This window comes from Notamacropus eugenii, chromosome 4, assembly GCF_028372415.1.
Source record: "Notamacropus eugenii isolate mMacEug1 chromosome 4, mMacEug1.pri_v2, whole genome shotgun sequence".
Lineage (NCBI taxonomy): Eukaryota > Metazoa > Chordata > Mammalia > Diprotodontia > Macropodidae > Notamacropus > Notamacropus eugenii.
In genome coordinates, this window is record NC_092875.1 from 21030292 (window position 1) to 21057256 (window position 26965).

Sequence of the window (26965 nt, forward strand, 5' to 3'; positions counted from 1 at the left end):
GTACCCACCATATTGTGAGGCCAGCCCAGGTCCTCAGCTCCCCAGGAAATCAATCCACCCTAGGTCAAGGAAACAAGGGAAGTATCATTTTCCCCATCTGATGGGTGACTGAAGTAAGAGAGGGTCAATATCTTACTCTAGGCCAAATAGATAGTTTACCCCTTAATTGTCAAGTTTGAGCCTAGAAGAACTGAGATCTCTCCTGACTTCCAGTCCAGGGCCTGGTCATATAGACTAGACATTTCCCCAGATTCATTCCTAAGAGAGAACAAAACCAAATAGACAAGCACTTTGCCATTCACACTTTATTAACTTGCTTGGACAGTAGGGTGGCCTGGATGGGAGTGATGAGAGGAGCATAGGTCCTCATCCCTGCATGATGTTGGTGCTGGGGTGCTGGCTCTAGTTGGTTGGGTGGAAGGCACCCCGTTGATGCCACTGCATATCCCGTATGCGCCTTACAGACTGAACCTGGGGGTGGGGAGCCCCAAAATCACTGCTGTCCTTGTACTCCCCCTTTTCAAATAGGTACTGGAAGCCTCGGTAACCTGGATACTGGTAACCCACCCACCTGCGAAAGGCAGAGGGACAGAGAAAGAGAGAATAATAGCATGGATCAGCCTTGTTGGACTTGAGAGTGTCACCTCTCTTGAGTTGCATGGAGACTCCCTCTGGACCTCCCAAAGGTGACCTGGATACCAGGGAAAGACTAAGTAATGGCAGTGTAGGGCACCTTTGAGCATTTACATGTCCTTTTATCTTCCCTATCAATTTGTGAAGAAGTCTTTCCCAATCCCCCTTAAGTCGACTGCCTTCCTTCTGTGATTATCTCCTGTGCATATTGATCCTGTCTATAACTTATTTGTACAGTCATCTGCATATGTGTCCTATCACATAGTAGGAGTTTTTGAACGCTTTTTGACTGACTAAGGTTGGTAAGACAGAGATTATTATTTCCATTTTACAGATGGGAAGATTGATCCATAGAGGAACAAAGGCATTTGTCCAAAGCCACATAGCCAATAGTAGTGGAACACCAGGGTTTGCCACCTGCCCCAATGATGCCCACAGTGATGCCTGGACAATACTCACGTTCCACTCTGTACCCTCACAGATGATACTTTCTCCTGGTAGCCATGGGCATGAAAACTGGGCACATCATCATCAATGATCTCAATCTTCTTCCCAGTGAAGTTAGGATTTTCATAAAGGATGATTTTGTGCTCCTGGCTGTCCTGTGAGAGAACATAGAATTGAGATTCAGAGGAAGAAAGAGCTCTGAGATCACCAAGGCCAGGAATTCTTAACCTGGGGTCTACAGATAGGTTTCAGGGGGTCCATGAATTAAGATGGGAAAAAATATCTTTGTTTTCTGTTTTCTAATGGAAAGTTAGCATTTTTTTCAATAACAATTTTTTTCAATGCCACTTTGAGAAAGAGTCCACAGACTTCACCAAGTTGGCAAGGGTTTCTATGACAAAAAAGCATTAAGAACCTGCTATCCAGTCAAACCCTTTTCTTTCACAGCTGGAGAAACTGAGACTCAGAGAGTGATTTGTTTAAGGCTTACAATAAAAAGTGGAAGATCTGAGCAGAACAAGGCCCATACGTCATAATGTACAGAACTGAAAGATTACGTTGGGTACATTGAGAAAGATTACACACAAGCAGTAGAAGGTGTCTTCCTGATTCCTGGGATAAATCAAGGGGAGGGTTACAGGGAACTAGGATCTAAGAGCTTTTAGAGCCTGTGAGAGTCAATCAATAAATATTTATTAAGTGCCTACTATGTGCCAGGCACTGTGTTAAGTACTAGGGATACAAAGAGAGGCAAAAGGCAGTCCCTGTCCTCAAGTTGCTTACAATCTAATTGGGGAGGGGGGAGAGAACACACAAGTAACTGAATGCAAACAAGCTATATACAGTAGAGGATAAATAAGAAATAATTAATAGGGCAAAGGAACACCAGAAGCATGCAGGAAAGTGCAAGCATCTTCTTCTGTCCAGGGTCAGAAGAGGTCAAATGGCCCAGTCACTGGCCCCTTGTTGCTTCCTGGGGTCCTGGACCTTGAAGGAGGAGGTTAGTGAGGCAGAAGGGGATGAGAGACTCACCACTTTGATGGGTCTCAGTGAGCTGAGCGCATCAGTCCGGCGGCTGTTGGTCCAAGAGTCCCATCGGGGGTACTCACCTTTCTCAAACACAAACTGCTCTCCTTTGCAGTTGGCCTGTTCGTACCCGACCCAACTGCCACAGACAGACAGACAGACAGATAGGCAGAGTTAACACAGATAGAGTCCGCACCAATGCAGCCTCTCTCCTTAGAGGTCCTCAGACCAGTCCCACATCAACACCACCACTACGCCTGCCCAACTTTTTCCTAAGAAAATCCTCTTATAGGCCATGGCTTCATAGGTCCAAAAAACATCCAGAGAAGAGCCAAGTACTAAGCTATGCTCACCTCTGCCAGGAAAGACCCAGTCCAGACTAATCCCGACTAGGTACTGGGGACAGAGCGATCTTAGGAGTGCTGGGGCCCAGCCCCCTCCATTCCAGTCTCTGTATTGTGTTTCTTTTTAGTCACCGGAGGAGCTGAGAGAGACTGCCACTGACAAATTCACTTCCTAGGCCCTGGCTTTGGGATCTCTGCTCTTAACCAAGGTCAGCCTGAGATAACCCGAGGAGTCTGTTACTGCCAATCTCATAGCTATCAATCAGTAAGCTTTCTTTAAGGGCTTACTTTTTGAGGTAAGATGCTCTTTTAGATGGGTCCACTTTTTGATGTAAGACCCTCTGCTCTGATCTTTGAATTCCAGGACTTCCATCTCTAATTTGCCAAAGGAAATTTCATAGCTAATAGCTCTTGGAAAGCAGGGTTAGAAGTCAGCTTAGTAATCCTAGCTTTGAAGTCTGAATTATCTTTGGTGAGTCACTGAGAGTCCTGGAGCCTCAGTTTCCTCATCTGTCAAATGAGGGATTGGAGTAGATGACTTCCAAGATGCCTTCCTGCTGGCAATGAATGATTAAGTAATTGACGAAAGTGATAAAGATTGAAGATGAGCTGACATGGCAAGAAATAGAGACCTGGAGGGAGGACGTGAAGCATTAAATTAATCTATTACTGCCTAAAAATCTACAAAGAAAGAGATGCCCATTCTCCCTTAATAAAATCACCAGACCCTTTGAAAAATGAGGGTTGTCCATATAGGATTGCATGCCGTCGTGGGGAGGGGGAGAAAAATTTAAAACGTATGAAAGTGATTGTTGAAAACTGAAAACAAATAAATTAATTATAAAATAAAATTTAAAGTGAGAGTTGTGAGCTATGGAGGCAATGTGGCACAGGAGAGAAAACTCTAGGTTTGGAGTCAGAGAAGCTAGGTTCAATCTGGTTCTTCCATTTAGTAATTTTAGCTAGCATCTAGATAATAGCACTTTTAAGTTCTTTTGCAGTGTTCCCATTTCATCCTATAAACCCCCTGAAGGGTCAGTGCTATTATTATCCCTGTTTTACAGATGAGTAAACTGAGGCAAATAGAGGTTCAAGCCCCTAGCCCAGGGTGTCACTATTATAGTAAATATCTGAGCTACGATTTGAACTTAGATCTTCCTGACTCTATGCCCAGGATTCTATCCTCTACACTACCTAAAGGAAGGTGGGCTACCCATATCTTTTAAACAGGAGAGTCAGAGCAGGACCTGGGGCAGTCTTGGGGGATAGCCTCTAAGTGGTAGGAGAAAGGTGGTAACTCAAGAGTTATAAGCAAGAACTATTGCCTACAACCTCCCAATTTTGTAGCTGATTAAGACCCTGTCAGGATGCTTGAATCAGGCCAGTTCTGTCATCCCCAACCAGGGGGAAGAAACCAAAGGCTTTAAAGTCAAGTTCACTTCTACAGAAAAGAAGGGAGGCCGAGCTGGGTGGGTCAGGGCTGGGACTGGGGGAGTGGAGGGGCAGGGGAAGAAGAAACCACAAGTTTTCCATGGATTATTTTCTAGCTAAAGAAAGTGAGCTGTTGTCATTCAATACTGGCACACTATAAATAGCAGCCCCACAGCAACACCTGCATCCAGGCCCTGGGAAAGAGTAACCCTCCTGTCATCTTGGAGGGCCTCGTGGCTGAGGCCAAGCCAGGGCCTGCAGGGCCTGGTCATGAGTTATTAACATTCGAGGGCTGGGTTGGCTCACGAGTGCTCATCTATTTTTTTGCCCAGGTCCTGGGAAGGAAAAAGAAGGGGCCTCCTTTGGATCACCCAGGGCCAGGGACAGTATTGATCATTTATTTTTGGCATTCCAGAGGAAGATTCCAGCTGTCTGCCACCCAGAGAGATGCTTCTCCTTTCCTCCAGAGATTGCTTTATCTCAGCCTAAAACCTTATAACTAAACAAAAAGACCTCCGGAGCCTCCCCATGCTCCTAGGGGCCCTAGACCAAGAATTCCTACCAGACAACCAGCCCAGGTGTCTTGGCTGAAGGTTTCTTTAGTTTGAGTTAAAAAATGGCTTTTTGGAGGAATGAAGACATTCCTTTCGGATGTTTCCAATGCACACAAATTCATAGAGTTTGGAAGGAACTTTAGAATCATATTTAGAGTTGGAAGGGGTCTGAGGACACAGGACATAGAGCTGCCAGTGGCTCCCTGTTGTTATGAAATAAAGTACACTTACCAAGAACAGGCACAGTGCTTGTCACATAGCTAGACAGTCTCGATCCTCTATCTGTCCATCTCTCAGTCTGTCATCTACCTCCTTATCATCTTTTTCTCTGTGTGTACATCTGGATATCTGTCTCTCACCTCTTTCTGTCTCTCTGTCTTTCCATCTTTATGTCTCTGTCTCTATCTCCATCTCTGTCTTTGTCTCTCTCTGTTTCTCCATCTCTGTCTCTCCTCTCTCTCTCCTTAGCCTGGCATTTAAGACTCTGCAACCTGGATCCCATGAACATTTCTGACATTTTCATCTACTCCTTCCTTTTGCTCATTCCACTTTCCTTTGTAGGCACTGTTCACATTCAGCCTTTCTCCCCTCTGCACCTTTGCACACAATGTTCCTCAGGGCCAGAATGCCCTCACTTCTGATACCTTCTTCATCTAAGGACCTGTTCAGGTGCCACCTTCCCCAGGTAACCCTCCTTGTGACCTCATTGTCTTCAGATCTTTTAGACCCCTACATTTAGTGTTAGGGTTAGGGCTATGTTTCTTATGCTCTTATCACATTATAATTTTTATTATAGTTTTGTATGTAATTGTTTCGTTATCCCCACTTAGTAAAATGGAAGCTCTCTGAAGGCGGGGACATTCAATTTAATATTAAATTCAATTTATTATATTATAATTATATATTATTATAATAATTATGTTATATATTCTTATAAATTATGTTATATTAAATTCAATTTATTATATTATAATTATATATGATCATAATTATGCTGCATTATTATAAATTATATATAATTATGTATTATATATAACTCTATATTATATCTAAATACAAGATATATTATAAATAAACATATATTATATGTAAATATATAATCAGTAAAGGTATTTCATCTGTATATTCCCCGGGCAATGAATAGAGCAGATGCTTAATAAGGGTTTGTTGAACTGGATCAAACAAAGGAGGCTCCTCTCTCCAGGAGGCCAGGCCCTTGGGTCCAACTTCTGGGGGTTCCTTCAGGGTCATGCCCTGCCCTTCCCCCCACCCTCCCCTGGCCCACACTTCTTCCAGGCTTGTCCTGTCCTGGTCCCAAGGCTATTTCTAGCAGTGTCATGATGAGCTGGTCCCAGAGGAGGCACTTACGGTCCTGACTGCACCAGGATGGAGGCTGCCTTCTCCATCCCTGTCTCCTTTAGGTTGGAACATGGTCCACTCAGCTCATGGGAACGACCCTGGAAGTTCTCCTGCTCAAAGATGACAATCTAGACACCAGAGAAAAGAGAAAATCATTGTAGGGGTGGACTTGAAGACTTCTAAAGTCCCCTCCTGCTTTCATTCTATGGTTCTGTAATCTCCTTAGGACTCAGTTTCCTTATCTGTAAAATGAGGGGGTGGACTGGAAGGTCTCTAAGGTCCCTCCCAGCTCTCGACCTATGATCCTATGAGGTGGCTCATGAATTGCTATTGAAAAACAAACAAAAAAAGAGACTTCTGGGGAGGAGGTGGTCATTGAAAGGTGGGTTTCCCCAGGAGACCCCTGGCATCAGTCTTCTCCAAGAACTCTCATCCTCCTAAAGAAATGGCAGAGTGGAGAGGGAGGAAGGGAAGAGGCTGCCTGCTGCTTAGAGGATGACTCAGCAGGCTCAGCTGGGCCTCCTCAGGCACTGGATAAGATTAGCTCCTTAGACCAACCCAGCAACCCCTGATCTAATCTCAGCAAAAGGGAGGATATACCCTGCCCCTGACTGGGGCCAATGGGGAGTGGAGCTGGGGAGGAGGGGGTGCAGCTTTGTCCAAGGAAGTGTCTAATTGATAGTTTGTTTCGCAGAGGGAAGTCTGGAGGCCATCCACTCCCCCTCCTCAATTTGGGCAGGCACATGCATGTGAGCATACACATACAATACATACATGCATGCACCCATGCATAGACACACACACACACACACACACACACACAGAGGTCAAGCTTTCCACCTGGAAATCTGCCCCTGTCCCCCAGCTGCTTTCCAGAAGACATCCCTCAAGAGCTGAATGGCAGAGAGGAAGTGCTCACCAAACAGCCTTCCCTCTCCTGCTACTTCTTCCTTTGCCTACTCTCTCTACCGAGGCAGGGAGAGCTTTCTAAAAGCAATCAGGTTGCCTGATCTCCAGCCCTGACTCCACCACTTAGCAGCTATGTTACCTTGGACAAGTCATTTCCTTTCTGGGGACCCTAGTTTTCCTTCTGGAAGATCTGGACTATACAAGTTTTAAGGTCCCATCCAACTCTGACATTTGGTGAGTCTACAAGTTGTTTAAGCTTTAGTATGAATTACCAGGTTAAAAACCTCTGATTTATTTCAATCTCCTCTTTTCACAGAGGAGGAAACTGAGGCTCACCTAAGGAAAGTGAGTTAGCTGCACCCAAGAAACAAGCTTAAGGAGGTACCAACCTTAGGGTTCAAGGGCTGCGGTTTAGAGGACTGAGTCTGGTAGTCTGACGCCATGATGTCACTCAGGATGGAAGCTGAAGAGGGTAGAAACAGCAAAGGGCAGTTAGGAACCTCTCCCCCTCCAACAAACAAACAAAATCCAGACAGATTTCTGCAGCTTGGATAAATAGAGTCTCTGCAGTAAGTCAGAATTCTAGCTAGGATCCCATACTTTTTAACTTGAAAAATAACTTTAATAGCCATTGGATGTAACCCTGAAAAAAGAATGCTTTCCACCATCTACCAGACAAAAGTGCCCTAGCCTCTGTTTGGAAACTTCGGTGTTTGGGGAATTACTACCTCTCAAGGCAGCCCAGACCCCTTAGGGTCTTAAATTGTCTCTTTTCCATTTCAGCCTCCATCTCCTAGTTCTGCATCCAGACTGAATGAGACTCATCTTTCTTTCCTGTGACACACTTTCAAAACCTGGAAGACCACGAGCCTGTCTCCCCAGAAGCTTCTTTTCCGCAGATTAAACAACCCCAGGGCAGCTAGGTGGCAAAGTGAGTAGAGCTGGCTTAGAATCAGGAAGACTCATCATGAGTTAGTTCAAATCTGACCTCAGACAATTCCTAGCTGTGTGACCTTGGGCAAGTCACTTCAGCCTGTTTGCCTCAGTTTCTTCATTTGTAAAAATGAACTGGAGAAGAAAATGGCAAACCATTCCAGTATCTTTGACCAGAAACTCCAAAATGGAGTCACGAAGGGTTAGATATAACTGAAATGACTGAACAACAAACCACCCCAGTTCCTTTGGCCATTTCTGAAAAGCCATGAATGTTAAGGCCCTTCACCCTCTCCTCTGGACACTCCCCAGAATATCAGCATCCTTGCTGTAAAACAATCCCCAGAACTGAGCACAGGGCACAGTGAGACTATGACCTCCTTATTCTGGGAAGATCTCTTAATGCTTCTTCTGATGTCATTCTCTCTACCCACTACTGAGTCATACACGGAACATGCAGAACTGCTATTAAACCATACTTTAATGTGCATCAGCACAGAGCAGTAGACTGGGAGTCAGGAAGTCCAAATCGTACACCAGACACATCCCAGATGTAGCAGAAGACACTTATCCTAGCTGTGCCTCAGTTTCCTCATCTGTAAAATGATGTCCTCTAAGGACATCCACCATCCCTCCCACCCTAGGTTTCCTACTCATTACTCAACAAAACACTCTCTTAGAACTGTGGGGTAGATGGTGGGTCCCTGGAGAGGGAAGAATTGAGCTTTGGGATCCTTCTTCCTTCTCCAACCAGCCCTCCTCAATTCCCCTCCCTCTCCAGGACCCTTCTCCCTTATGCAGCTTCCCTCCCTCCTCTTTCTGCTCCAGAGAACTACTTCTTTCTCTGGTCCCTCTAATTTCCTTCTCACTATCCCGGACACCTCCCCAAGTACAGTCCTTGATGGGCCTTCCTCCCTCTTAGCTATCCAGTGCTCTTCCACCACCCAAAGTCATAACTAATGGTCTAATAACTAATAACTAATATACCTCCTAGTGCATTCTCGAAGGCCTTTGGTACTCTAATGATGAAATTTCCTACTGTGGGGATATTGTGTTCTGATGAATGGAGAGCCTGTCCCCTGCACTCAAAATCCGCCTGCCAGAAAGACTCTGCCTCTGCATAGAGCCTACTCTGCACTGAAGAGCAAACAATAGAAATTCAAATTCAAAAAGTATCCTCAGGAGCCAGCTTTCTTGCCCTAATGGACCCTACTGGGGTCCTCAGATTCTCAAAGAGAGGGGGTCATTGTAGGGGGTCTACGAACTTAGATGGAAAAACATGGCGTCATCGTTTTCATTAGCCTCTAACCTCCTTTGAAATCTTATGGATTTTGTTGTTTGCATCAGTTTGAGAAGGGATCCCTAGGCTGAACCAGACTATTAAAGAGGTCCATTATTCACAGAAGGTTAAGAATCCCTGCTCCAAGGAAGCTGTCTTTCTTCTCCTTGATCTTCTCCCTACCTCATGGCCCCAAAGTTCCTTAGTCACTTCAGAACAAAAATCTGTCTTTCAGAAACCACTTTCTCATTGGCCATTCAGAGCAGCCATCTGAGAAGAAATTAAAACAATCCAAGCAGGTGAGCCCAAAGTCTTAGCTCCCTTCCTGTTATAGAGAGATCCCCTTCCTCCCTTGCCCAGCTGACTGGCACGATAATAACAATATTAATAATAGAATTTATATAACGCTTTAAGGCCTACAAAGTGCTAAACAATGTGTTATCTCACCTGATCTTCACAACAACCCTGGGAAGCAGGTGCTATTATCTGGTTAAATGACTTGCTCAGGGTCACAAAGCTAAGTGAGTGTCTGAGGCAGGATTTGAATTCAGGTCTTCCTGACTCCCAATCCAATGCTGCCTTCCAATGCTGTTCGTGATCCTAATCTTCAGAATTTACTCCCAAAGTTTTTCTCCATTCATTGATAATGGCCCCACTTCTGAGTAACAACCCCCTAGTTGTTAGCTAGGGTCTTCTATCAGAACCGACTTAGAGATCGGAGAATATTAACCAGTCCAGTATCTGCAGCAAACACCTAGTTTCTTTGTTTTTTTAAACCTTACCCTGTTCCTTCCCTCACTAAAAAAAAAACAAAAAAAAAAACCTTATAGGATTTTAAAAATTGGATGGGAATTTAGAGGGTATCTAATCTGATTCTCTTAAAAGAGGAAAAAACTGAGGATGAAAGAGGGAAAATGACATGCTCAATGCTCGTATCTGAGCTAGGATTTGAACCCAGCACTTCTAACCCCAAATTCAGTGCTCTTCCCTCTCCACCATACTGTTTTCTCATGCCCCCAGAGTCCCTTCACCTCTGGCTTATTCTGAAATGGTGACCAATGATTTTCCATCCAGCAAACAGAATGAGAGAAAAGCAGAAGAGAGAAACTCTTACCAGCAATACCAGTACCCGCTCCTGCCCATGAAGGGCCTCCAACTGGGAGGTGGCATTTATACTGCCCTGGGGGGGGCCTGGTGCCAAGATAGGTTACAAAAATTGTTCCAGCACGATGCGAATGGAGAATGCCGGATTAAACCCACCGTGAATACCCGGTTCAGCTGATGCTCACTGGCCTTTGTGTCTCAGTGCGATTATTTCATTAGCTTTCACATTTGGCTAGGCTCGGATTGTCCAGGGCATAGGCAAGAAGAGGAGAGCTTTGCCTGCATCAGCCCTCTGGGTGCCAACCTGCAGAGCCCCTCTTTTGGACAATGCAGGAGTCCAACCCATCTCAGCCTTTCTGGAGCCAGGGATTTGCCTGCCATGACAGGCTAGAGGCACATCTCCAGCAGCCTCGTGGTAGAAAATAGATGTGGGATTGGTTTTGCAGAGCAAGTCAATAGGGGTTGCCAACTTCGATCCCAGCCTGTGTTTGAACTCTCCCTGGGTCAGGCCCTCCAAGGGGTGAGGTCCCATAAAACCCAGGTCAGGAAAAGAAATAGAATAAAAGACCTAGAAGGCACATTAGGACAGAGATAAGGGGACTCGCAGAGATCATCTGGTCCATATCTCTGATTGGGCAGAAGAAGAAATTGAGATGAAGAGAAGAAATCCAACCAAAGACAAAAGACTAGCAGAATCTGAACCCAAAACCAGATTTACTCATTGCCAGGCTGGGCAGCAGGCACGCGCTCCATCATGCCATGCCCTTTCCGTTTCCCTCTTTTTAGCAAAATGTAAGGATTTCAAGGTATGAGAACCTTGGAGATTATAGAATCTGACCATCTCATTTTACAGCTGAGGAAACTGAGATCCAGAGAGACGAGATGATTTGCCTTAAGTCACAGAAATAGTATGTAGCAGAACTGAGATACAAACCCAAATCCTTCTGACTCCAAAGTCAATGAATGCTACAGCTCAACACAGTGCCTGGCACATGGTAGGTGTTTAATAAATTATTGACTGACTGACTGACTCTAGCATCATTTCCTCCTTTGTAAGGTAGAAAACAGTGCCTTGGGCTGGTATCTGGGGAGTCAGGGACTCTGCTCTTACCTCATTGAATGAAGATTAGACAGTCTCCTCTCTTCTCAGAATATCAGTGCCCTTATTTTTAAAATGAGGACAGTGGATCAAATAATCCCTAAGATCCCATCTAGGGACAGTGGGTAGAGCACTGAGCCTGCAGTCAGGAAGACCTCAGGCACTCAAAAGCTCTACAACCCCAGGCAAGTCACTTAACCTCTGCCTGACTCTGTTTCCTCATCTGTAAAATGGGGATGATAATAGTACCTATGCCTAGAGTTGTTGTGAGTACCAAATGAGGTAACAATTGTAAAGTTTTTAGCCTTATGCCTGTCACATAGTAGATGTTTAATAACTGTTTGTTCTCTCCCCTTTTCCAACTCCCTCCACTCAATGTAAACAGGGACATCCCAGGGACATATGGGTCTGAGGAGAAATCATACTGTATGGGACACAGTCAAACATGTACACATACCTTTTAACCCTATTTTTGTACATCCCTGAACCAGTCACTACCAGCAAAGTGCTTGGGGATTAAGACAGTCACCAATGATTCACTCATCCCATAAACACCGTCAGTTTCCATGGAAAGGAAATGATGACCCAGTATCCACATGATATCTCTAGCATATGGCAGACTGTTCATAGAACTATAAAAGGTCAGCCCTGGAAGGATTCTTTAGCATGGAGGAGCATAGAATGTGAGAGCTAGAAGGGCCCTTAGAACAGAAAAACAGGACCAGAGAGGACCTTGGAACACAGGACAGAAGACTGGATGAGAACTTAGAACTTATAACATGGGATGCTGTAGCTTAGAAAATAATTAGAGGGAGAAGAGTTCTTACAAAAAAGACTGTTAGAGTTGGAAGTGACCTCCTTCAGTAGATCATTGTGGTTTAGAGCTGAAAAGCAGTTTACAGTTGTGAAATAAAGATACACAGAAGACCACATATGTGCCTGGTGCCTAGTACACAGTTTAGGACCGAACTGGGTACACACCAATCATCATATTTGTGCATCACCAAAACCCAAGGGCCCTCTGGGCTAATCAGCCACCCCTTCCCTAAACTTTTTTTACACCTAATTTCCCACCACGTACTCTTCAGTCCAGTGACACTGGCTTTCTGGTTGTTCCAAGAACAAGACTCTGCATCCTTACACTCTAGGCATTTTCATTGATTGTACCCGATGCCTGAAATTCTCTCGCTCCTCATCTCCATTCTGTGACTTCCTTCAAGTCCCAGCTAAAATTGTCCCTTCTGCAAGAATCCTTTGCCAATCTCCTTTAATTTGTTTTTTGTAGTTGTTTGCAAGTTGTCTCTCCCATTAAATCAAGAGCTCCTTGAGATCAGGGAATTTTTCTTTTTGGGCCTTTTTTTCCCCAATGCTTAGCAGAATGCCTGTCACATAGTAGGTGCTTAATAAATGCTGGTTGACTTGACTTGTGCTCCTCTAAAAACTTTTTTACCCTTAAGTCTACCCCTTTGTGAGTTGTCTCCATTCTCATTAATCTATAGTTTCTGGGGATTATTCAATCAGATCATGAACCAATCCCATCTGAATTGTTTTTTCTTCTCTAGTAAATTACAAGCTCCCTGAAGGAAGGAACTATTTTGTCCTTCTGTGGGCAGTTAAAAAATTCCCCAGTGGTCTACAGGAAGCTCATTCCTTTTCTTTCCCACAAGGTGGAGAAAGGAAAAAAAAAGTTTGTCAGCAAAGTCAGCCCCTATACATTAATAATCCATGATCAAACCCAAACTTGCAATCTCTGACTTGGCTCCTTCCTTTGTTTTTCTACTCTGATAGGTTTCCCTTAAAGGTTATATCCCTTGCAAGGAGAGAGGTTGGGAGGACAAAAGAGGAAGGGAGGAGGGAGGAAAAGAGAGACAGACAGAGAGGCAGAGAGGGGAAGAGAGAAATCTTTAATGAGACTATTAGAAATAATTGAAAGCAAAAGCAAATAATATAAATTCACTATGGGGCCACCATGCACCCACGAGAAACATCTGAGGGACTCCAGGAGCTATGAGACAACCCTTTGTCACATGTACTTTCTAAGCTTGAGCTCATTTTCCCCTGGAAAAGTATGTACTTGTGAGAGAGTGTATCAGAGATTTTTAAAGGGAAGCACTCTGGTGGGGGCTTATGAGTCATAGTACTAGAAGGATACCCCCCAATCCCTCAGAGTTAACCCTAGAGTCCCAGAGTGAAGAGGTAGCTATACTCTGGGGACCCATCTCATTAGAGTGAGTAGGAGTTGCGATAGTAGCTCAAGAATATGTGACAAATGTGATGGCCTTTGAGTGTGTGGGGACTTAAAGGACTTAGAAAATCTGTCCATTGGTTACTGTAGTTTTCAGATACACTGAAAACTGGCAAGTTTTTTTCTTTCGTTTCAAATTACTTTTGGATAGCAGTCAGTTTTTTGGAATGTCATCTTAAAAGTCAGAAGACAAAGAGACTGGATGAGTTGAGGAAGGAGGTTTGAAGACCCCAGCAGAAAATGTACAACCCACCTAACAGGAACCAACATTTTAAAGATTCCAAGAAAAATGACTTGTGGGAGCTGTTTCCCCTTTGCCACATGTGCTCAAACCTTGAGCCCACTTTCCCCTGTACTGTATAGGTAACTGGTTGGAGAGTGTCTGAGACTTTCAGAGGAAATGTCTCAGACATCTATGCTTTTTTCACAATTATTCGTTTATTTTTATTGTTCAACATTCACTTTTATAAGACTTTGAGTTCCAAATTTTGCCCCCATCCCTCCTCCCCTCTCTCCAAAACAACATGCAATCTGATATAGGCTATATATATACATCTGGTCTCACAACACAACTTTAGTAAATACCCCTTTCTAAAAGCTAGTCAGGTTTGGCTGGCTAATTAATATTAACTAATAATCACGGTGGGGGGAAGCACACTGGTGAGGGCTCATGAGCTAAAGCACTAAAAAGATCCTCCCCCTGCCCACCCAACCCCTCAGGACTACAACTAGATTCTGAGAGGCTGAATAGCAGCCAAACCCTAGGCACTCAATCTGCTAGTGTAGATAGCGGTAGGGAAAATAACTCCATGGTACATACTATACCTTTATTTTTCCTGTCTTCTTTCAGATATTAAAAAAATCTATGCATACAAACTCCAGGACTTGCTAATATTTGAATTCTCTGTGTGCGTTATAGCATTTTGCTAGTGCATACATCAAGCACAAAACTTCTTATCAGAATCTCTTGCAATTTTAGGCCAGCATTATTTGTCCACAAGAATTTGTTTCTTACTGTCTCAAACAAGTGTTCTCTTTTGGCCCGATTGTTCAAAGTTATCTTTTGGCCATAGAAGGAGATGTCTTAGATAGTAGTACCAACTTCTTCCTGATACCATGTGTAGGGTCAGTCTGGTACAGGACTCCATTGTATAGCCTTAACTTCTGTCATTCTCTCAATGCTAAGGTATCATCTTGGGCATGAATCCTAGAAGATCATTGACTCAATTTATATATATATATATATATATATATATATATATATATATATATATATATATATATATATATATATATATATATATATATATATATATATACACACACACACACACACTCCACTTTTCAGTTCCCTTTTTATGCATTATCTTTATTTAATTCAAATATAAGCCTCTTGAGGGAAGGGCTTGTTTTTCTTTCTATTGTATTGTATTTCCAGTTCTTAGCACAGTGCCTGGTATATATTAAGTGCTTAATAAATTCTCATTGATTTGATTTCGTCATTCAGTGATTGCCACTGCTGGTCATTCAAGTTCAGCTGAGGCGAGGAGGATGGGTCCAATGCAACAAGGTTCATATCAACTGACAAAATACCCTATGGTGGAAGTATCAGACTCTCAGCTTCACTTTGATGTGATGGAGAACTTCTACTGGATACAGTTTTTTCTTCTTACCTTATAGGGGTATCACCATCCCTTAGGATTCACGTGGTCTACAGGACATGGAACCTACAACTACATTAGCAGATCATGCACATGGACTTCAGTTGGTTGGTCTAGCTACCTGTCAGGGCAGCTTCAAACTTTGATACTGGTCAAATTAAAAGAAGATAAATTACGATTAGTCTATATTTGAAACTGAGCACCATATATGTAGTATTGGAACATATCATCGACAACCAGCCAAGCACTTCAACTTATGTATGGGATAATGAGTCTACTGACTGCAGACAAATAATGCTGGCTTAAAATTGCAGGAGATTCTGATAAGAAGTTTTGTGCTTCCAGTGGGTTTCTGGTGACCATCACTCTCTTGGTAGGACAGCTCCCAAGTGTTAGCTAAGTCCCAAGGGTAGACGCAAGACTTAGCTCTTAGGGAGCAGCATGAGGAGCATACCTTCAGCTCCCAAAGCCAAAGTGCCCAAGCGAGATGGCTGATCAATCCTTAAAAACCTGTTGGCATTTCATATCCCATCGATCTCCAGGTAGTGTCCAAGGGATCTGGATTGATCTTTCTGGTCTCTCTATTTTGGGTTCTTCTCCACTACTTACCCTCATATGTGAGGTCATTGAACACTTTAGTAACAATAGCATGGTTCTTCAGGATGTTTCCATGGTACCTGTCAACTCTTTAGAAAGTCTTTAGTTTCCAAAGATTCTTTAAATGAGGCTAAGTGATGAGCCCTTCTATCTTGCCTATATCGGCACTGATTCTCTGTTGAGATATTAAACATATAACTGATAGCCTTTAATAAATGATAACTAGCATTTTTAAAATGTTTTAAGGCTTGCAAAGCATGGTACAAATTTTTGTGGTTGTTGAGTCATTTCAGTCATGTCTGACTTTCCATGACCCCATTCAGGGCTTTCTTGGCCAACTTAGATACCAGAGTAGTTTATAATTTCCTTCTGTAGCTCATTTTTAAAATGAGGAAACTGAGGCAAACAGGGTCCAGTGACTTACCCAGGGTCACATACCTAGTAAGTGTCTGAAGCCAGGTTTGATCTCAGGAAGATGAGCACATAATAGGCTCTTAATAAATGGTTGTTGGGTCATTGATTTCTCTTCATGTAGTTTCATATCACAGTTTTCTTCGCTTCTGTGCCATGTTGTTGATGTAAAGTGACTTGCTCAGGGTCACACAGCTAGTAAGTGTCAGGTCCTCCTGACTCTAGGGCTGGCACTTTATCCACTGTGCCACCTAGATGCCACATGTTACAAATAGTGTCCCAAAGATTTTACTGCAATTCTGAGTTATTAAAGCTTTAGACTGTACCAAGCAGTCAATAGATAAAAACTTATTAAGTGCCTACTATGTGCCTGACAGTGTGCTAAGACACCCACACAGCAATCCTATATGGTAGATGTTATTACTATTCCCATTTTACAGATGGAGAAACTGAGGCAGATAGAAGTTAAGAGACTAGTTCAACATTATACAGCTAGTAAAAATTTGATTCCAAGTCCAGCACTCCATCCACTGAGTCACCTGGCTGATTTTATACTGACGCTATGCTAAGCTGGAAATTGACGGGTGGCAGCTTCAGACCAATGTCTTCCTTCCTATCCGATACCCACATTCTTTTCTCATGATTAGCCAACATCTTCCCAAAGACAGATTATTCAGCTAAGCCTGCACTCCTAGAGGATTTACATCCCCAAGCTGCTTCATACATCACTGAAAAGTGCCAAAAGCTGGCAAAATTCTTCTGGGTAAGAAAACGGTGCTCTCCTTATCCTCTGCCAATGCTAATCTCACTAGAACCATGATCTGCACCTTCTTGCTGATGCCCATGACTTCTTCAGGGAATGTTAAGGTGATACAGAATCATTGACCTGCAAAGGCTGATACAGTATCTTTTGCAAATAGTTTTCATAAAATGACTTGGGTTCCAGTACCTAATAGGTCAGGGCATCTTACATCTTCAGTCCTTGCTCTCCCTGTTATGAGGTTGGGGAAAAGAAGTTGACGTGGGGAGAAAAGTCTATGTTTTTCAGAGTCAGAGTCAGGTCATGTTTGTGATCCTGTCCTACTTTTCTCAAATTATAACTAACATTTATGTAATCTTTACTTATGAAGCAGACCTATGCCTTTTTTCTCCCTTGCCTACCCCTTTCCTGAGAGATAGTGGAGACTGCCAAGTCCTTTCTTACCTAGAAAGAGACTATAGCCTGCTGCAACCATATGGTTCTCATCCTTAGCAGAGGTCTCTGAACCTCAGTCTTCTAGGTCCACATGGCCTCTCACATGAAACCCTTATCACCACTTGCAGACACAGAGATGAAGCCAAACATTCTTGCACATTCCTGAGAAGGATATTCATTAAGAGAAGAGAAGGAGACAGGAACTGGGTTGTCTTTACCTTGTCTTCCCTCTCCTCACTTAAGGAGATTTAGAGAATTAATATATTTTTCTCAGTCAGGATCAGGGAAGCATAGACTGTTAGAGCTTTTCTTAACTCCCCCTACAATTCAGTTTCTGACCTCACCATTCAACTGTAGTCGGTATCTCCAGGGTCATCGATGATCTCCTCATTGCCAAATCCTGTGACCTTTTGTCCATCCACATCTTTCTTGACTTCCCAGCAGCCTCTGACACTGTCACCCTTCTCATCACCCTCTTCTCTCTCTCTCTCTTTTTAAAAAATAATTTATTTGTTTTCAGTTATCAACAATCACTTCTATAAGTCTTAAATTTTCTCCCCCTCCCTCCTGCCCTCCTTCCCTGAGATGGCTTGCAGTCTTATATGGGTTCTACACATACATTCTTATTAAACACATTTTCACATTAGTCATGTTGCCTAGAAGAATTAAAACGAATGGGAGAAACCATGAGAAAAACCAAACCAAAATAAAACATAACACAAGAGAAACTAGTCTGCTTCATTCTGTGTTCCAATTCCATAGTTCTTTCTCTAAATGTGTAAGGCATTTTGCCTCAAGAGTCCTTTGGGAATGTTTTAGGTCCTTGCATTGCTGTGAAGGGCTAAGTCTATCAAAGTCAGTCCTTGTACACTGTGGTTGTTATTGTGTACAGTGTTCTCCTGGTTCTGCTCATTTCACTCAGCATCAGTCTGTATAAGTTCTTCCTCTCTGCAGTCCTCCTGTCCATCATTTCTTATAGCACAATAGTATTCCATTACATTCCTCTATCACACTCTTCTTTTTCATACTGTCCTCTCTTTAGGTTTTCATGACATTGCTTTCTCCTAGTTCTCCTTCTGAGCATCTAATCACGCCCTCTCATTTTGGGGAATCTTCAATGAGATCATGGCTGCTAATTGTGAGTGTCCCCCCCCATACTCTGTCCTGAACTCTCTTCTCTTCTCCTTCTATACCATTTCACTTGGTGATCCCATTGGATTCAAATATCATCTCTGAGCTAACGATTCTCAAATCTAACCTCTCTGCTGACTTCCCATCTTGCATCTTCAACTGCCTATTAGACATCGCAAGTTAGATGTCCCATAGACATCTTAAACTCAGCGTGTCCCAAACCACCTCAATATCTTTCCCACAAAAATCTCCTCTTCCTATTTCCTTCTTTCTATTGAGAGTACCTCCATCCTCCCAGTCACTCAGGCTCAAAATCTAGGTATCATCTTTGACTCTCTACTCTCTTAGCTCTTGCCAAGGTTTAGTGATTTTACCTTCTCAACAACTCTCACATACATTGCCCCTTCTTTCCTTAGTCCTGATACAGGTGTTTATCACCTCATACCTGCAATAGCTTGCTAGTGGGTTCGCCTGCCATGAGTAAGTCTCCTCCCAATCCCATCTATCTTCTTTCTGCTCAGCTGCTGAAGTGATTTTCCTAAAGTTCAGTTCTGACTATGTCACACACACACACACATACACACACACACACACACACACACACACACATACCTCAATGAATGGCTCAAATAAAAAATCCTCTATTTAGCATTCAAAGCCCCTCATAACCTGCCTCCCCCTACCTTATACCTTACAGTCCCACTCTCCCATCCTCACACAACTGTGCACACTTCTAGCCAGTGGCACTGGCTTCCTCGCTGGTCCATGAACAAGACACACCTGGGCATTGTCTCTGGCTATCGCCCTGCCTGGAATTCTCTCCTTCCTCATCTCTGCCTCTCAGTTTCCTTGGCTTCCATCAAGTTCCAGCTAAAACCGTGCTTCCTAACAGGAAGTCTTTCCCCATCTCTCTTAATTCCAGTGCCTTCTCTTGGAGATCTCCAAATTATCTCATATAGAGCTTGTCTGAATGTAATTGTTGGTTGTCACCTCCATGAGACTAAAAGTTCCTTGAAGACAGGTGCTGTTTTTTGCCATTCTTTGTATCCTTGGAGATTAGCACAATGCCTGGCATACAGTAAGGACTTAATAAATGTTTATTGACTGACTGACAGAAGGGCCTTTAAAACACAGAATATAGACTGTTAGAAAAGGAAGGGACCTTAGAATGCAGAATATCAGAACTAGAATTTCAGAACATCAAATGTGAGAGCTACAAGAGATGTTTGATGTGGACCCTTTAATCCCTAGAGAAAAAGTCCATGTGGATTTATTTCAGCAGGTGAGATTGTGTTCATCCTTCATTGCCAAAGAAGATCATGCCATCAGAGAAGTGATGAAGTGACTTGCACTTGACTTTGTTTTGAGTGAGGGAGGGCTATGCAGGTCACCAGCCTCACTTCTCCTCCAGAGCCATCTGAATCCAGTGATCAGATATTCATCAGGATGACTGGAGATGACCCAGGGTGCAGTGGGAGACCTTTGGACCTTTAGGCCAAGGTCTTTGCAGGTACTCACTTAGGTTGCGGCAAAGCCCATTCATTGAATAGGCCTGTTTAAAAAAGTAGCCAGGGCATGGCCCCTTTAATGAGGTCAAGAAAAACAAAGACATCAGGCTGGGAGGGAAACTGCAAGAGTTACTATTGATAATCACTCTAAAGCTAGCTGGGTCCAGGAGACCTTGGCAGGGGCCTATTGGAGTCCCAATTTCAGAGTGCAGGCGAGAGGAGAGAAGCTACAAGGGCCCAGACTGACCAGACAAGAGACATGCCCCTATTCGTCCATGGAGTGGACTTGATGTGCCACAGGAGGGGATGGGGTCCCTGATTCTCTGTGGCTTGGGACTCTGATTCCCTAGAATATTTAAATCAAAATCCCCGTTTTTGAAACCCGCTCATTTCTCCTCTTTTCTTCCCTCAGATCAGCAACAAAGGCCTGTGGAATGGATTTTTCATTAAAGGAGGGAGTAAGGATAGCTGTTGCCTTGGAATTATTTTTCCCTCATATACTGGGGAATAACAAAGGGAAGGCTCATTGAGTTGCTAAGCAACTGTCTGTCAGGAGGACTCCAAAGTGAATGAGCCAAGGGAAGGGAGAAGTAGTGCCCTCCCAATATATTCTCCCTACCCCTACACATCTCCCCCCACTCCAATAACCCCCCTACCCTATAATACATACCCTCTCCCATGCCCTCCAACATATTCCCTCTCCCCCAACACATCTCCCTCCCCCCACCCGCCAAAATATGCCCTTTTTCCCCCACCCATTTCTGGAGCTGAAGGCATAAGCTGAGAATGTGGTAGGAGAGCTTCAGGCAATGACCATGGTCCTAAGAGCCAAGTCCCAGCCCCAGAGCCCACTCTGAGGTGCCAGGAACCTCTTTCCCCTTTCCTTAGGAGAATCTGACCTCTTCTCCTGGTTCTTCCCAGCTCAGGTTGGAGAGAGGCTTGTCCAAGCTTGGGACCTGCTAAATTTCCCCATCTGTTTTTCCTCTCAGGAGTGTGTGGGAGAGGAGGGCTGTGAAAATGTAGAGGGACCCATTCATGCAGTTTTTTCCTCTTGGAAGAAAGACCATTCAGAAGTCTGGGAGTAGCTGGGAAAATGGAAGTTTCTGAACTGGGGCTCTACCCTGGCCTTCTCTTGCTGGGCCTATGCTCTCAAAGGAAACTGGACTGGGCTCTTTAATGAGAGTGGTCTAGCCTGTGCAGGCATCTGGTTGGACCTGGGCTGGGGAGGGGGAGGGATGGCTCCTGAGGATGGGAAGGAGAGCGGTCACTTAGATAGGATCACCTCCATGAAGCCTTCTCTGATACCCACTTCCCCCACGGTATCCCAGTGTCTTCATTGTGTTTGTTAACACAATGTTAATTGTTAACGCAATTTGTTAACAGTGCACACGTTTGAGCTCCCTACTAGAATAGGACAGGCACTGAGTTTTATTGAAACATTGTACCTCCTCCAATACCTAACACACTTGGTCCCTCATTAATGCTGATAGATTGGATTTGCCTCTTTTTGTATCTCCAGGGCTTAGCACAGAAATACACATAGTAGGCACTTGATTGATTGATTAAAGCGAGACTATGCAGGAAAGAGTGCCTCTTCCCCTCCTCCCCCAGCCACTAGTCTGAGGACCTGCCCCCTGTCTTTCTGTGCACCCTCCCCCATCTTAGTAGTTCAGACCCCACCTGAGCAGCTACTGCTTATTATACTGCAGGATAAAAATAACCCAACGTGCTCTCTCAGATGCGTACTTGAAAATATGCAGGTTGAAATGATGGAAAATTACTATATTCTTTTCAGTTTCTGTTCCCCACCTCCTTAGCCTGCCCACACACACAGACAGGTTGTTATCACCAGGGAGGAAAACAGGGAGAGATCAGGTGGCACAGGGCACCTCACAGGGCAAAGCTTGTAGACTGAGGAAGTCAGTGGGATTGATTTAGAATCTAGGGACAAACTAGAAGGTCCCCCACCCAAGAGCTGACCCTCTTGGGGCCTCTCTGCCCAGGACAGGAGGGCAGTGGACCACTAAGAGTTGGGTATGAGACAGAGCTGGGACTGTCCTCCATCTGGCAAATATGACTGGTAGAGCAATGGCTGGTAAAGACAGATAAATGGATTAAAATGGATTAATCCCTATGCCAACCTGAGTCAGAACGAGATTTAAGGTTTTCGAGGTTTGCATGACAGACCACAGGCTTGGGGAGGATACCAGCATCCTTACCAACTGAACTGTCCAAGGTCTGACCAAAGGATCCCGATCCCCTTCCTTTCCCCATACCTAGCAGCAGCTACCCACTTCTCTAGGAAGAAGCATCAAAGCTACCTTCTTCATTTAATGAAGCCAACCAAGCCTCAGAGGGTGATGGGACCTGTGAGCCCCAGTGATTTATTGAGGAGGTTCTGATGCAAGAGGGAGAAAACAGCCTTTTAGGCTGGGGGACCCCACTTTGAAAATCCCTAGAGCTTTCTCTTCTTGGTGGGCCAGCTGCCTGGGGAGGGTGGGGGACGGGCGGCCTTAGGTCTCCTTCAGCTACTGAGGAAGCAGCCACGTTTGTGCCACTTGCGGTCACGGATGCGCCGGACGGATTGGATTTGGGGCTGATTGGCATCCCACTCGTTCCAATGGCGGTACTCTCCCTTCTCAAAGACATATTGGCGTCCTCGGTAGCCAGGAAATTCATAGCCTACCCACCTGTTGGGGATGGGAGATACAGAAATTGGCATTAGTCCTATGGGGAGGGGGCCAGGCTTGGACCAAAAGGCAAGGTTGTAGGGGAAAGTGCTTGAAATTCCATGTCAGATGGTAAGATGATGGCTAAATGATGCCAGAATGCCTGGAATCAGAAAATTCTGACTTCCAATCCAGTCTCAAACAACTAGTTATATGACCCTGGGCAATTTCCCTAAGATTACCTCAGTTTCCTCAACCATAAAATGAAGATAATAACAGTAGTTACCTCCTAAGGTTATTGTGAGGATCAGATTAGATATTTTATATTAGTACATAGTAGGTTGCTTAATTAATACTTGCTTCCTTTCCCTGTAGTAGAAAGAGTGCTCAAATCAGAAACTCGAGTTCAAATCCGGCCTCAGACATTGAATAGCTGTATGACCCTGGGCAAGTCACTTAATCTATGTTTCCCTCAGTTTCCTCATTTATAAAATGAGGGTCACAATAGCACCCTATTGTAAAACACTTTGCAAATTGTAAGGCATTGTATAAAAGCTAGCTATTATTATCATCATCATCGTATCCTCATTGTAACTACTATTGCTTTTCACTATATGCCTGCCATCGGGCTTTATAGATGTATATGGCTCATATTTAATGGTGCATTATGGCTCACAAAGTATTCTGCTTAGTGTTAGGGTTAGGGTTAGCTCTGTGAGATGAGCAGGTGAGTATTATTATTTCCATTTTAATATGAAGAAAGAGTTGGCACAAGGCTACATCCAACCTAGTAGGAGAAAGCTAAAAGTGTGGAAGATCTCTCCAGGGTCAAAGGTTGGGAGTGGAGAAGAAAGAAGGGAGGAAAAGAGAGCGTTCCTCCATACTTACGTTCCATTGATGACTCTAATGCTGGCCACCCGATCCTGGAAGCCATGAGCCCAGAGACTGGGAACATCGTCATCCACAATCTCCATCTTACGGCCGCTGTACCCTGGATTCTCAAACAGGTGGATTTTGTGCTCTGGGCTGTCCTAGAAGGAGGTCTCAGAACAATCAATCAAGCCATCTCTGATCCTACCATTCTCCCACTCTCCCATAACCTGCTATCATTGCCAAAATGGAACCCGAATGGACAGGGGGACCGTGAATCAGCTGCAGCTCTCTGCTTAGAGATTGTTAAATCTCAAAGGACTGTTGTCCACACTGCTACCCAAGTCATCTTCTTAATGCATCTTTAGGACTGTGTCACTCCTATCCTCAAAAACTTTCAGTGACTCCTGAAAAATGTAAACTCCTCATTCAAGCTACACTGATCTACTTCATAATAATCATATTAATAACTAACATCTGTATAGTGCCTACTCTATGTGCCAGATACTATGCTACGCATTTTACAACTACTATTTCAACAACCCTGCCAGGGAGGTGGTTTTTATTATCCCCGTTTTACAGATGAGGAAATCAAAGCAAACAGGTTAAATGACTTGCCCAGGGGAACACAGTTGGTAAGTATCTGAGGCTAGATTTGAACCCAGGTCTTTTTGACTCCAGGCCTTGCATGCTATCCACTTCACAACCTAGCACACACACATTCCACCTTTGGGCTCTTTATCTTTGCATTGATCTGTCCCCCATGTCCACAATGTTCTCCCTCCTTCCTTTGCCCTCCTGGCTTCCCTGGTTTCTTTCAAGACTCAACTCAAATCCTGCAGTCTTCATCCTGCTACCACTCACTGCCCCTACCTTTCCTTCTAAGCCCACCCTCCACTTACCCTGTATATATCTTGTTGGCCCATAAATGCTTCCATATTGTCTAATTTATTAGAGTGTGGGTCCCTTATGGGAGGGGACTGTGAGCTTTGCCCTTCTTTGAGTCCCTAGTACCTGGCACACAGTATGTACTTAATAAGTGCTTACAGACTAATTGAGTCAAGACCTCCCCAATCCAGGTCCCCATTATCTCATTCTATTTTGCTCTATATACTCTGTGCCCTAGTCAGACTGCAATATTCTCCTCTCCCCCTTTCTTCCAGAAAGCCCCCCCCCCTTCCATCCCCATCTCCATCGCCCCTTCTCAAATTCCTTGGAAGATTTCACCTTTATCCTTCTCACCATCTATCTCATATTAGAGTTTTGTCACAACCCCTTCCTAACAGGCCCCATGCTTCTTGGGTCCTTTGTCCATCTTTGTACCCCTGGACTGAGGACAAGGAGATGCTTGATGAAACTTTGTCCTCAAAGAGGACATATGAGAAAATACTTTCACTCACTCTTTTCAAGAGGTGGGGGTACTTGGGTGTGGAATATTACATATGTTATCAGATTTATATATATATATATTGATCAATTTTGTTGCTCTCTTTATTGTCTCACTCTTTTTTTAAGAAATGATTATTTCTCTTATAAAGGATGTCTTTTTGGAAATGGGAAGGAAAAGAGACTCATGGAGAAATCTTAGCTTATGGGCAGGTAGGCGGCAACGTGGCTAGAGTATCAGCCCAGGAGTCAGAAGTGAGTTCAAATTTAGCCTCAGGCATTGACTAGCTGTGTGACCATGGGCAAGTCACTTTTTGCCCCAATTGCCTCAAAAAAATCCAAAAAACAAAGGAAAAGATCTTTTAAAAAATTATTTCAAAATAAATTAGGAGTTAAAACCCTGTCTGCTCCTTCTTAAAAAAGTAAACAAAAATGAATGTTTCTTGCATTGAGCTGAAAATCTAATTGATAGAAGGAGGAAGTCAGAAAATGACCACCCAAGACTGGCAATCTTTCTAGACCATAGCTAGGGTTTGTCCATCTCTTAAGCTGGGCCTCTAAGTGTCCTGGAGAGAGGGATTCCTTTGAACATGATTAAGTCCCTATGGACTGTAGCCTTGTCAGAGTTCGGTCCTGCCAGGCTCACCACCTTTCCTGCCCTTTCTGAAATTTCCCATGTGGAGAGGCCCCCCCCCCCGCACCCCTGTTGGGAAGAGGAAGCCCATACTCACAATTTGCAGGGGTCTAAGGGAGAGGAGACTGTCACTGGTATGACTGTTGGACCAGGCATCCCACCTGGGATAATCTCCCTTTTCTAGGACAAACTGTTCTCCTCGGAAGGCGCTGCGTTCAAATGCCAACCATCTGGAATAAGAAAACCCAGCCTGATCTCAGCTGGAGGAGGCCAAGAAGCTGGTTGGGCAGCATGACGCCAGGGAGAGAGAGGGTACAGACTGGGCAAGACCCCATGAAAAGACAGCTATCCAACCAGGACAGATGGAGGGACGTCATCTGAGACTTTGGCCAAGTTCTCACAAAGCTGGCTCCATCCACACCCCAAAACTTCAAAATCCCACAGAGGTAGATGATGGCAACCAGAAGAGATCCCTAGATCCCAGTGATCCCTCATTTACAGATGGAGAAACTGAAGCAGAGGCAGGTTTAGAACAAAAAGGGTCCTTGGATGACAGATTATTAGAAAGAACACAGAATGTTAGGATTGGGAGGGGCCTTAAAACAGAGAAAGTCAGAGCAGGGCTGGATATTGGAACACAGAATGTCAGAGCTGAGAGGACCCTTAGAGCACAAGAGCACCAGAGCTAGCAGGAATCATCTAGTACAGTCTCCCCATTTCACAGGTGACAAAACAGGTCCAGAGAAGTGCGAATGCGTGCTCCCCATCACAAGGCTAGCTGTGCCCAGAGCCAGGATTCCAAGCTTCCCTCAGACTTTCAGTGCAGTGCTTGACCTCAGGTCAGATGGTATATGGTCTCCTTTGTCTGGTCACTTGGGCTCTTTGTACGCTGGACCCAGAAAACCTCGACCTCCCCACCCCCCACTTTGTACATGCAGCACTTACGGGCCAGATTCCACCTGGATGGAGCCCACCTTCTCTAGCAGACTTTCAGTCAGGTTGGGGCACTCAGTGGAGAAGTCATACTTCTTTCCCTGAAAGTTCTCCAGCTCATAGACTGAGACCTAGAATAGGCAGGGTGCCTGTGAGATCCTCCGAACAAGGCCCTTGTCCCTCTTTGGCTTTTTCCAAGCTTGGGCTCTCCCCAACCCTGACTAGATCTTTGCTTCTCAGAAACACTAGGCAAATCCTGAAGCAATCAGGCAGGTATCTGGAGGAGAAGGCCTATACTTCCCTCTGCTGGCCAAGCAAATCTGACTCAGCCTGGCACTCTGGGCTTTGTGCCACCAATGGGCCCAACTGCCTGAGCTGCCCTGGACAAGATATCTTAGGGAACAGCCCTAGGACATGGCCCCTCAATGGAACCTGTGATCTGCCCCCTTGTGCCAGACTCTGGCTTACTTGATTAAAATCATAGAATATTAGAGCTGGGAGTACCCTTAGAACAGAATATGTCAGAGTCGGGAGGAGCATTAAAAGAGAGAATATAAAAATTAAAGCTCCAGTTGGATCAGGGACATACCCCGAGTTTTCACCCCAT

The 26965-nt window shown here is 44.3% G+C and overlaps 1 protein-coding gene across 2 annotated transcripts; it reads right to left on the minus strand.

The window, feature by feature from the left end:
- Positions 1-290: 290 nt before the first annotated feature.
- On the minus strand, positions 291-26742 carry LOC140499104 (beta-crystallin B2). 2 transcript variants are annotated; one of them, XM_072600107.1, is made up of 8 exons: positions 26371-26742; positions 25523-25655; positions 23424-23566; positions 7093-7166; positions 5804-5922; positions 2113-2245; positions 1093-1235; positions 300-571 (listed from the first exon to the last, which is right to left on the minus strand). In XM_072600107.1, exons 2-8 carry the CDS (start codon positions 25579-25581, stop codon positions 403-405), a joined length of 840 nt encoding a protein of 279 aa, XP_072456208.1. In that variant the 5' UTR covers positions 25582-25655; positions 26371-26742; the 3' UTR covers positions 300-402. The 2 variants fall into 2 exon arrangements, with proteins under 2 accessions (XP_072456207.1, XP_072456208.1); XM_072600106.1 differs by lacking the exons at positions 7093-7166; positions 23424-23566; positions 25523-25655; positions 26371-26742 and adding an exon at positions 6150-6280 and having other exon boundaries at positions 291-571.
- Positions 26743-26965: the final 223 nt, after the last annotated feature.